At 35.6% G+C, this 11,617-nt stretch overlaps 2 protein-coding genes across 2 annotated transcripts; one reads left to right on the top strand and one right to left on the bottom strand.

The window, feature by feature from the left end:
• Positions 1–82: 82 nt before the first annotated feature.
• On the bottom strand, positions 83–3,930 carry LOC105323572 (methionine-R-sulfoxide reductase B2, mitochondrial). Its single transcript, XM_011422630.4, has 5 exons — positions 3,598–3,930; positions 3,248–3,360; positions 2,755–2,831; positions 1,957–2,104; positions 83–1,762 (listed from the first exon to the last, which is right to left on the bottom strand). Exons 1-5 carry the CDS (start codon positions 3,737–3,739, stop codon positions 1,658–1,660), a joined length of 585 nt encoding a protein of 194 aa, XP_011420932.2. The 5' UTR covers positions 3,740–3,930; the 3' UTR covers positions 83–1,657.
• A 2,580-nt stretch (positions 3,931–6,510) lies between these two features.
• On the top strand, positions 6,511–8,525 carry LOC105334580 (BAG family molecular chaperone regulator 3). The gene is made up of 2 exons (XM_011438102.4): positions 6,511–6,721; positions 7,127–8,525. The coding sequence occupies exons 1-2, from the start codon at positions 6,563–6,565 to the stop codon at positions 8,309–8,311; spliced, it is 1,344 nt and encodes a 447-aa protein (XP_011436404.3). The 5' UTR covers positions 6,511–6,562; the 3' UTR covers positions 8,312–8,525.
• Positions 8,526–11,617: the final 3,092 nt, after the last annotated feature.

The following is an 11,617-nucleotide window of genomic DNA, read 5'->3' as shown; positions in this document are numbered from 1 at the left end:
CCACTTTATTCAAACACAGCACCATCAATTCTGGCATTTGAAAAAAAACAAAATGGCACAAGAAATTGCAATTTTATAAAAAAAAAAAAAAATAATAATTATAATATAATAAAAAAAACCCACACACAAAATTAAACAAATCTTCTTTTCTCCTATTCCCCCTCCCAAAATAAAAATTCAAAACCTTACCAAATAACATTTTTATTACATGTAACTTACATACACAACAGAACATTCTGTACATATAAGTACATGTAGAACCATTATAACAAGAGCTTGGACTTTGGGTAGTTGTGTCAAACAGCAATGTGACGTATGCCTGTCTATTTCATTGCTGCCCACTCAGTGAAAGCTAATTGAAATCAAGACGATTTGTCTGGCTTTTGAGCTAAGACTACCCAATCGGTGCATATTTAACTTCAATCCAGCGTCATTTTTAACATGTTTTGACGCAAGAAATGATGGCTACGTCCTACAGAAAGTCTAAGGCCTTGTTCAAATGGTTCTATATACTTTGCAAAATTTTTTTTTACAGTTTTGACTTGGGCTTGTAGCAAAAATATCAAGGTCAAACTCGAGAAATTCCCTGACCGTCCCACAAATGTATTTAATTGTTACATCATCCATTCTATGGGTATCCCTCTTACTACTTGTTTGTGGTTTGTAAAAGATGCACAATACTAATTTCTTTCAGTAGCATCTTTGACAATTCCTCCTATAAAAGATCAAATATCTTCCATCTCCTCCATTATAATTATAACAAAACGTATTTGTAAATAATGCTGTATGTGGCCTTTTGACACAACTTCCACAATAAACTGTAGTCAATATGACATGTTTAATTCCATAGTCTCTCCTTTTTCAAGTTCCACAACTTAAAATGGATATATTTTGGTTTTATATCCAGAAAACTATCACACGTACTTGCCTATTAAAGAGATATGGAACCCCTTCCCCTTGATTGAAAAGAAAATATTTCAATTTAAGAAATGAAAACTTGAAATAATGAAAAGTATCACCAGTAACATATACTGCTCTACATAAGTCACATAAAAAAACACAACCACAGTAATTTGACTTCCTGAAAACAACTGTATAGAATTTTAATCTAACCATTTTTGATTGCATCAGGAATACCGGTATATATCTGTTATGTGTCGAATATAAAATTTGTAAAACCAACATTATCTCATAACAAAATGTAAAAATAACAAATTTTTCTTGCAAAAAATCAAATCATCAGATATGAGAAAACAAATCTGTAATGATAAACCCTAAAAAAATGAACAAAACAAAAATAATACAGATTTGAGCTTTGAACATAACTGTGTTTAAAGAGAGATTCGTGTGAATCAGATTAATTAATGATCAACATACAAAATACAGACCTGCATGTATTTTACTGTATATGGTTGTATTACAAAAAAAAACCACTTTTTCCAGAGCCAGAAATTACTTAGTTTACAAGTAGTGTAAATTATTACAATTTTTTGGTAAGATACAAAGAAATCAACTTTAAAGATAGTTTCTGTGTCAAAAAACATTCCCCCCCCCCCCAAAAAAAACCCACTGAATGTCAAAAGAGTAGGTATGTCATGTTTTGGCCATCGTTGGATACATACAGTTATCTGGGTTAGGCACACAGCGATATTTCACTCTATGGTCTGTAGGACTTGAACTTAAGAGAGAGACTATTGATACAAAACCTCTGTCCAGTGGGCTCGGGACCGTCATCGAACACATGACCTAGATGGGCATCACACTAAAGGAAAACATAAAAAATAATTCAAATTTACAAATCCTTTCACTAATACTTGAACGAAACTTGTGATTTTACATTGACAGACATGGTGAACAGTACAATGTACATATCAGTTATCGTGCGGCATTAAAAACCTCATTTGTTTTAATAAAATTCCAATCTTATCTTAACAATACATGTATTTAGAAACTTACGTTTTTACAAATAACTTCTGTGCGAATCATTCCAATGCTGTTGTCTGGTCGACGTAAGATATGGGACATCGATTCGTCTCCATTTTTGGTTCCGTAAGCCTCGGTGAAGGACGGCCAACCACAGTGTGAGTCGTACTTGGCATCAGAACTGTGGATGAAAAGACATAAAATACATTAACATTTCATCCACTAATACATGAAATAATATATAAATTAACAAATGAAGATTTACAAGTACTTGTACAACTCAGTGAAATGATTCTTAAAGGTGGAATATATTGGTTATAGTTATATATAAATATATAATATGCAATGTATTTACTTTTTGTGGGGGGGGGGGGGGGGTTATGTTATGTATAAGCATACTGGCTTGAACACTTTGAGTACAAGTAGACCAGTCTAATCGACTGTGCAGGCACCGTCCCTTGGTACTCTCTGTTTTCAGGCCACTTTGTTTCTGTTTATATAGCTGTTGTGTTTACATATTATTTCACACAGTTAAATGCGTTAATCCCATACATATATTTCATTGTATTAATGAATCATTTTGCATATTGTTGCCTGTAATATGAACCTGGACATTCTGGGCTATTATTTTATTCATTATTTGCTATGATCATGATATTTTTTTTTTTTTTACTGTATATGCCCCCTGAGGGCCCTTGATTGGTGAATAAATAACGACATATATATATATTACAATAAAACTCGCTCAAAAGAGAACCTATAGTAAACAAAAGTCCTCTCCCTCTGTCCCTTATATCAAAAAATTGGAATCCAATTTGCAGAACATTTTACCTGAAGAGTTCCGTGTCACAGCATACACAGTGGTACGTGCCTTTCTCAAAATGATTCAAATAATTTCCACTGAAAGGCTGAAAATACAGTAATTAATATGGAAGTGACAAGATTGGTTAATTTGTTAAGAAACCTTTTTCATGTTGGCAGATGTGTGTCCTTAAAAATAAATCATTGTTTGGGCACCCCCAAAAATACAATAAACATTTCTTTATAAGGGGGAAATTGAATTTCTCTAATCCATCATCAAACATTTTCTCAGAGATTTCATTCTGCATCTTATAATAAAGAAATTGTCAATATAAAGGCTCAACTGTTCTCCAATACCCCAGCAGTAAATATTTAATCAAAATTCCTTCAACATGTCCTGTAAAAATATTTGCTAGCCTAAGGACAGTAAGGTGTCAAACTACCACCCTATCAGAGAAAATGATCATAAAAATTTGATTTCAGAGTAGCCATTATGGATAGTGACCATGCAGCAAGCTAGTACCTCCTCAGTCTTTCTCTCTCGGGTCACACTGTACTGCTCAGGGGTGAGGCGTTTCTCCCACTCGGTATCAGTGAATGTTCGTGGGTCATCCGACTCCACTTCAGTTGAGTAAACTGAAAATCAAACAACAAAGCGTTACATATCGTGCTGCCTCGTTTCCGATAGTCACCTGTTTTAAATACTCATGTTTCCTCTGTATTTTTTGAAAATTCAAAACTGGTAATTATTCAGCTAAGTGTCAGACTGTTCTTTCTAGTAAAGTTATGTGAATTTGATTCCTGTAAACCAGTGATTTTAGTGATATGACGAGTCACACAATACACGACTGAGGAAATTCGAGCAAAACTTACAGCGACAAGTGGACGTCCTACGAAATGGTTGTGTATTGCAGATCGAGACTTTGTTGACCGCATGGACATTCCTGAGTTTGTTGATCTGTTGAAATCGAAAAGCTGATCGACAAAACACACGGGACACAGCCGAGAGCGACATTGTTATCTGGCTAAAATGCGTCTGCAGTGTTTATTTTCCTCTACGTCATGGAATAGGCCTATTAACCCCATAAAGTAGGTCAGAGCAAACCATTGGACTGGTTAACGAAAAATTCGTCTTAGAACTGGATATAAGTCAGGGCTTTGAACTGTAAAAATTTGGCGAAGGAAACCACGGACACTGGAATTTATTGTAAATATATTGTCTGTGCCACAGAAGCTTGGTTGTCAGATAGTGGAGCTCTTTATTATTTGTTCCCCAATATATATAGTTATGTGTATTCCTGTGTAATACACAATAAGAACATTCACTGCATGAAAACCCCTGTTATAAAGAAAAAAAATTGCTGTGCATTGAATTGTTCAATTATTAGATTATGTTCAATATGAACTTACAAATGGCTGAAAATAAAACTAAAATTTTCTTTGGTAGATCAATTTAAGCAAAATTGGCAATCTATTCTTCAATCGATCACCTTAAAAGTATTTAAAATAAGTATACTGTACATATAGAATATACAAGAAAGAATCAAAATTTGAGAATATGTTTAAAAAATACATTATCAGAAAAAAGATGGGATCGCTTTTGTAGATTTCGAACCTATAAAACATAATTAAAAGAATTAATATGTTGTTTTTTGTTGTTGTTGTTGCTTTTTTTTATTGTTTTTTTCCCAAAAAATTATGCCTTTTAGTAGTGAAATAAATACGAAATGCTCCCCGCTTAATCAGTCTACATACCTCAAATTTGTATTAATAATTACGATCGAGTCGATCAGAGTTGCATGATCTTTTATACGTACAAATAACTTATTGTTCTTTTTCTCACGCATGCATGCGATGTTTAATAGTATGTACTAATCATATACCGTGTGATTATAATCTCTGTGTACCATTGTAAAGTGGTGCTGAGATTGAAATAAATGACTGCATTAATCTAAGGAACTACATGTATATTTTCATTATTTCACATGCTGTCCAATGTTTCTCTCGCAACATAGGCTGACCATTAAACGATCGGAAAAAAGTGTACTCACAATTAAGAAAAACAACAAGCGAACTAATAAACTAACAATCAATTTAATAAATTCTGATATTTCAGAGGGATCAAGTTTAAAATGCACCTGGCGGTCGGTAATAACATATTGTACAAAACATCATTAACTGTACATATTGTACAAAACATTACTCACTGTACATATTGCAAAAAAACATCATTCACTGTACATATTGTACAAAACATCATTAACTGTATATATTGTACAAAACATCAATTACTGTACACATTGTACAAAACATCGTTCAATGTACACATTGTACAAAACATCGTACACTGTACACATTGTACAAAACATCACTCACTGTACATATTATACAAAACATCGTACACTGTACACATTGTACAAAACATCACTCACTGTACATATTGTACAAAACATCATTCACTGTACGTATTGTACAAAACATCATTCACTGTACACATTGTACAAAACATCGTACACTGTACACATTGTACAAAACATCGTACACTGTACATATTGTATAAAACATCGTACACTATACACATTGTACAAAACATTGTACACTGTACATATTGTACAAAACATCATTCACTGTACATATTGTACAACACATCGTTCAATGTACATATTGTATAAAACATCGTACACTGTACACATTGTACAAAACATCATTCACTGTAAGTATTGACTAACTGTACACATTGTACAAAACATCATTCACTGTACACATTGTACAAAACATCATTCACTGTACACATTGTATAAAACATCGTTCACTGTACATATTGTACAAGTCAGATGATGATGAAAATTGACGGCAGTTAATGTAAAGTTATTGTAAATATATTAACTGTACATGGACATTTACAATATTATATGATAAAATCTCTCTCTCTCTCTCTCTCTCTCTCTCTCTCTCTCTCTCTCTCTCTCCTTGGTATATTTAAACATAAGGGGTCCGCAGCTCCATCACTATACATCAGTGATTTGTTCAACTCCGGGATGTTTCACAGTTTGGTTGGAAGCTTGCATGAACGAAACCATCGTCCCAAGCAACGCGGTCCAGAGTCCGCATAGCCCCTCCTACGTCACATCCAAGGTCAGTCTCCTCGAGCTCTAAACATATTTTGAACCACAGCAAGACGGAAGGGGATCGTACATGTACATATATTGACCCTGCTTTGCGACTTTGGGGTGAAATTGGGCTGTGCAGCGAAGGTAAGTTAGCTGACAGCTGACAGAAAGGCAATAGTATATACATACATCACTGTGCATTTGTACTTTTAGCTCAGCTATATCTAGGTGAGCTAAAATCGTTGTCTTTGAAATTTGTATAATGCCCCTTTTAGGCTTCTTTTAGTATACATTCTAATATGTCAACGATGTTATGTACATGTATATTCTATATTTGAGCCATATATACAGTACTGCTTTTCAAATATACCTATCTTAATAATAATACGACAGCTAGGTACAAATATATTGCACATGTACAGGCACCTGGCGTATATTTTTCCTGAAACAAAAAAAACATAACCCTTATTTGATACAGAGCTTGATATTAGAATATCTCTAGAAATATACATGTATACCGGTATATATCATCAGGTGCCCGTATATAGATGCCATTAAAACCTTTAATGACATCAAAGGTAAGCGGTCTGTTCGCCATGCTGTTCTGTTTACATGTTCTATTTATAGCCCATCGAAACTTCCGGAGCTTTCCCGAATGAGGTGGCGCTGTAGTTGCCTCTGGAGGTTTTGAGAAGCATCGAGAAAAACAGTTATATAGAGGCCCAAACATGGCTGGTCGACAGTTCTACGGAAACCCTTATTCGAACACAAACTTCGACGATCTGCCGCCCGGTTGGGAAGTATTACACGATAGAAATACAGGTTGGCCATACTTTATTGACCATAACACTAAAACCACGAGCTGGGAAGATCCACGAAACAAAATGGTAAGGATGATTAAGTGTTTCTTCATCACCTGCTCATGTCGGTAATTAATTACCTTGTTTACAATAATTCATGTTTCAAAATGCATTAACTTATTAAAGAAAAGCTAGTGAAATTGTAACAAGGGATCTTTTAATAGTGAGACTCTCTTGAGAAACTAAAGGTGTCAAAGATCAGCTTTGTGCTGTCACCTCGGGGTAGGGTTGGGTGCCCATCACTGGGCCTAAAATAATTATTTGATCCATTCAGCGTTAAGGTTTTCTTAGTTTATATTAGAATAATTGACATTCTCATTAAAATATCAGTGTAATTAAAATTAATATTTTTTATCATGTTAATTTTGTAGAAAAATATGACCTTATATATGTGATAATAGCTAACCCTGTTTCCAACTTTTATTTTAACAGAGACAGTGCGGCTTTGGATTCCCAGAGCAGAATTCTTTCTTCACCAGAGAAATACCAGTATTTCATGAAAGTTCTAGACCTCAGAAATGGACACACCAGGCTGGTCACCGAGTGGGGTCCCCTGGACGGGTGTCCCCAAAGCGAATGCACTCCCCTGTGACTGTGGGGTCACCAAAGAGAGTTAGCCCCCCACCTGCCACACCCCCAATGCCACAGCCTTTCCAAGGAGTGAGAGAAATCCCTGTACAACACGTGTCTTCAAAATCTCACAGTCAGCACCCTGATCTCCAGGGCTATACATTCTACAAAGGGAATCCTTCGGCCAGTCAAACTCCCTACCCCCAGCAAGGATATCCCCCGTCCTCCCAGAGTCAGGGGACACACCCAGCGACCTCTCAGGGGGGCTATCCACAGCAACAGTTCCAACAAAAACCTAAACAGTCACATCAGGTTCCAATCTACCACCAACAGAGTGGGCCTCAGATGCCACAGCCACCATATGATGGCCCCCACCAGCAGAATCAACAGTATCCTGTCCCTCCACAGCAATATCAGCCACCCCAGCAGTATCAATCTCCACCCCAACCTCCGACAAATCAGGTGCCCCCACCTCAACAACAGCAGTATCAGGCGAAAACTCCTCCTCAGGTGAGGCGCCAATTTAAGCCAACAGAATCACAGAAATCACAAGACGCCTCGGAGGTCCCTAAAGAACAGAGGAGTGAGAGTGTAGAGTCGGAGGTACCCCCTACTGCACCCAGAGAAAGTGGGGATCAAATGGACAGTGCCCCATCAGAATCGAAAGTTCATGAGGAAAACTTGAAAAAAATTGGGAGAATAGTGGATGAGGCAGACCATATCAAAGGCCGAGTGAATTCATTTACAGGGAAAAAGTCTGACAAAGAGTACAAATATTTGGAAGAAATGTTGAACAGAAGTATTCTGAAATTGGACGGCATTGAAGCGGGTGATAATGAGGCCGTGAGACAGGCGCGGCGATCAGGGGTCAAGGACATTCAGTCGTTTCTTGATCAGTTGGACCTTAAAGCTTTTGTTGAGGACCAACCAAAAGAGCAAGAACCCTCCAAAATGGACTCCAGTGAATCGAATCAAGAATCGGGTCAGGAACCCATGGATGCTGAATCAGAAAGAGGCTCTCAGGAACAGGGCACTGAGACATCTTAACGGAGATCTAATTAACAGAGTGCATGCTTATTTATATCTAGTAGTGACATTAATTAGCTGTTTGTATGGATAGATCTATACTTGTGAAAGTGCTTTCAAACTTTTGTTGTTTATTGTTGAATATGTTCAAAGATGGGTGTTGAATGATTATTTATTTTATATTTTTTGCATATCTTCGAGAGCTGCTGAAACAATAAAGTGGTGACGCAATTTATGTAGGGTTGTTTATTTTTTTTTTATTATGTAAATGGTGGAAAGAGGAGTCAAGATTGTGAAACAATACACAACTTTATTTCTCAAATATTGGAACTGTAAGAGTTGCGTGGAGTTCTTTTAAAAACTGTATTTGCTGTGACACTAAAGAACTGTGTGAAATTTTCTAATATCATCACCTTTACCGGTAAATGGAAATTGTATTATATTAAATTTCACTCGAGTAGAAATAAAATGTTCAAAATTTAAGAGTATGTTAACTCGTGCCATTTTATCAACTACTAGACAATTCAATTCAATGGTTTATTGACATCACCATGTCGGCATACAGTCAAAATGAAATCAAATGACAAAAGAACATTATAACATAAAGGCTATAGCATGCAAGACAGTTTTATACTTCATAGTCCCTGAAACTGTTTTCTCTGCATAAAACATTTACCCAAGTATATACATAGACGTTTTGTAGTATTATAATCACATGGATTAACAAGTTCTTTTATGGGATCAATACCACAGTACAATTTATCATTGAAAATATCACAATAATGAAATCGAAGATTGTCTTATACAGGACTGTAAAGTACAAAATGTTTTTCATTTTCGACTAATAATTTACAAGCATAGCATAAACGTTTTTCCTTTGGGATAATTGGTTTACAATATCTACCTGTTTCAATGAGCAGTGAATGTGCTCTTGTTCTTAATCTTGTTAGCTGGCATCTTTCATGCTTTTTCAAGGAAAACTTTAAGTAATCTTACTCGTAAGTATTTAATATTTTACTGTAAAAATGAAGTTTTCCTGAGTTAGAGGATGAGATTTTGTTCAATTGCTCAAAGATCATATCAACAAAAAATTTATTTTTTAACTCAAACCTCAAATCCTTATGGGAAATATCTAAAGATGTTAAATTGATCGAGTTTTTGATGGAGATTAAAAATCTTGTTTTGCCATGAAGTATAATTTTTTTTAGAGTAGGTAATATTGAATTATATATTTAAACAATCTTTAAGGATTAATCCATGAGCACCTGACATTATATATTTTTCTCATGATAATATTAAAAACAAATGCCTATACTAGGGACTTGATGTTATATATTTTTCTCGTAATTTAAATAAATACCCTATATTTAATAATGTGCATGTATTATTAGATATAGGGTATTTATTTTTAAGATGAGAAGAATATATAACATCATGTACAAAGTATAGGGCACTTATTTTAATTATGAGAAAAATATATAACATCAGGTGCCTGTGGATTTATGGTTTCATTTGTTTGAATTCAGCCAACAACCTTAATAAGAAAATTGGCACATTAATAATTGATTGTACTGCAGAAATAATTCAATAACTTCCAGATATTTTGTAACTTCAGAGATTTGACAACTACAGAGATGCACACAGTCAAGAGCTGTATCAACAGTGTCTTAAAACTAACAAGTGGTCCACAAGCCTTGATGGTCACCCGAGTACCATAGTCCTTAGATTGACATGTCAGAGAGTCTCATGTTTGCATTTTAAGCCTTTGCATTTTAACCATCACCCCCCCCCCCCCCCCCCCCCAATAAAAAGCCTCATCTTCTGCCCTGAAGGCCTGGGCAGTGATATTATTTCCACAATTTAACATCAGGACTTTATAATCATAATAACAATGCATGACTCTATTTCCAACAATTGTTATAGTGCATTAGAAACACTGGCGTTGGAAGCAAATTGAAAGTGGGGGGCCTAGACTAATCCTCAGAAATATTGAGAAAAAAGTAATTCCCAATATCATGGAAATCCTAATCCGTGGGGGGAAATAATCTTTCCTGCGTGAAAAAGTGTTGGGGGGGGGGGGGGGTTGAACCCTCCATCATGCTACGTTTCTAATGGTTAGGTATAACCCCCCCCCCAGTTCCGATGCCTATGAGAAAATATAAATAAATCAAAACATTATTACTATGTGGACATATTGGCCTGAACACCTGTCAAAGGGATATTGAATTTCACAGTTTAGGTATAGAACTTTGTTTACATCATAACCATGCATTCAGTTTTTCACAAATATTTATGGGAATAGAAAAAAAATTTCTCAGATTTTTAACATTTTACTATCATAGTAAATACATATATAATATGGCCATATTGACCCCCACCCTAGGGTCTGAACCCCTGACCCAGGGGTCATAAATTTCAATACTTTTCGTAGAAGGCTTCATGGATATCATAACCATGCATTCTGTTTTGTCCCCAATGTGCATGAGTAGAGAACAGTTTTGAAAATGGTGGCTTTTTTCCCCACATATTTGGCCCTACCTATGAAGCTCCAGGAGAGGTAAAGCCATGAATTCCACAATTTAGATTCCTCTTGCCATAGAGATGCTTCACACCAAAAACGATAGCAATTGGCCTTGTAGTTTTCAAGAAGAAGTTAAAATTGTTAACACATACAGCAACAAAGACCAATTGCATTAGGTCACCTGGTTAACTCAAGTAATCTAATAATGTTGAAATTATCCTTGCATCAATCTTCAAAAAAGTACTGCAGTCTCAAACTAGAGGTACTGTGAGCAAGCTCACAATTGATACCCCCCGCTAAGATAAAAATCATAATGCGTGTATTTTTCCAATTATAGAAAATATTGGATGTCAATTTCACCATCCATTTTCTATAAATAACAACTGCTCTATTTTTTAAAAACTCTTGGTCATAAGCTATAATTGTGTGAAGTAAGAAGAATCAATGCTTCTCCATTAGAAAGATAATGACCGGACACGAATTTTGCATTTGTTCTGCCAATAACCTTGACCTTGCCCAAATGACCTTGGGTCAAGGTCATGACACACCCTTTGGTCCTAAGCAATATTTGTGTAAAGAACATTCAATGCTTCTCCATAAGAAAGATAATAACTGGACACGAATTTTGCACTATTTTTCCCAACGACCTTGACCTTGCCCAAATGACCTTGGATCAAGGTCATGACATACCCTTAGGTCATAAGCAATCTTTGTGTGAATTAAGAACTTCCAATGTTTCTCCATAACAAAGATATGGACCGGACAAAAATTTTGCACTTTTTCTGCCAGTGACCTTGACCTTGCCG

Source organism: Magallana gigas, chromosome 5 (assembly GCF_963853765.1).
Source record: "Magallana gigas chromosome 5, xbMagGiga1.1, whole genome shotgun sequence".
Classification (NCBI taxonomy): Eukaryota; Metazoa; Mollusca; class Bivalvia; order Ostreida; family Ostreidae; genus Magallana; species Magallana gigas.
Note: the sequence above shows the minus strand (reverse complement) of the source record. Positions and strands in the feature narration are given on the sequence as shown.

Excerpts from the sequence above, each read along its gene's own strand:
- LOC105323572 (XM_011422630.4), bottom strand. The coding sequence starts at position 3,739 with ATGTCGCTCTCGGCTGTGTCCCGTGTGTTTTGTCGATCAGCTTTTCGA. Across the intron at positions 3,361-3,597 it reads TAGGACGTCCACTTGTCGCT|TTTACTCAACTGAAGTGGAG; the intron begins GTAAGTTTTGCT and ends TTTGATTTTCAG. Across the intron at positions 2,832-3,247 it reads GAGAGAGAAAGACTGAGGAG|CCTTTCAGTGGAAATTATTT; the intron begins GTACTAGCTTGC and ends CTGTATTTTCAG.
- LOC105334580 (XM_011438102.4), top strand. The coding sequence starts at position 6,563 with ATGGCTGGTCGACAGTTCTACGGAAACCCTTATTCGAACACAAACTTC. Across the intron at positions 6,722-7,126 it reads AAGATCCACGAAACAAAATG|AGACAGTGCGGCTTTGGATT; the intron begins GTAAGGATGATT and ends TTATTTTAACAG.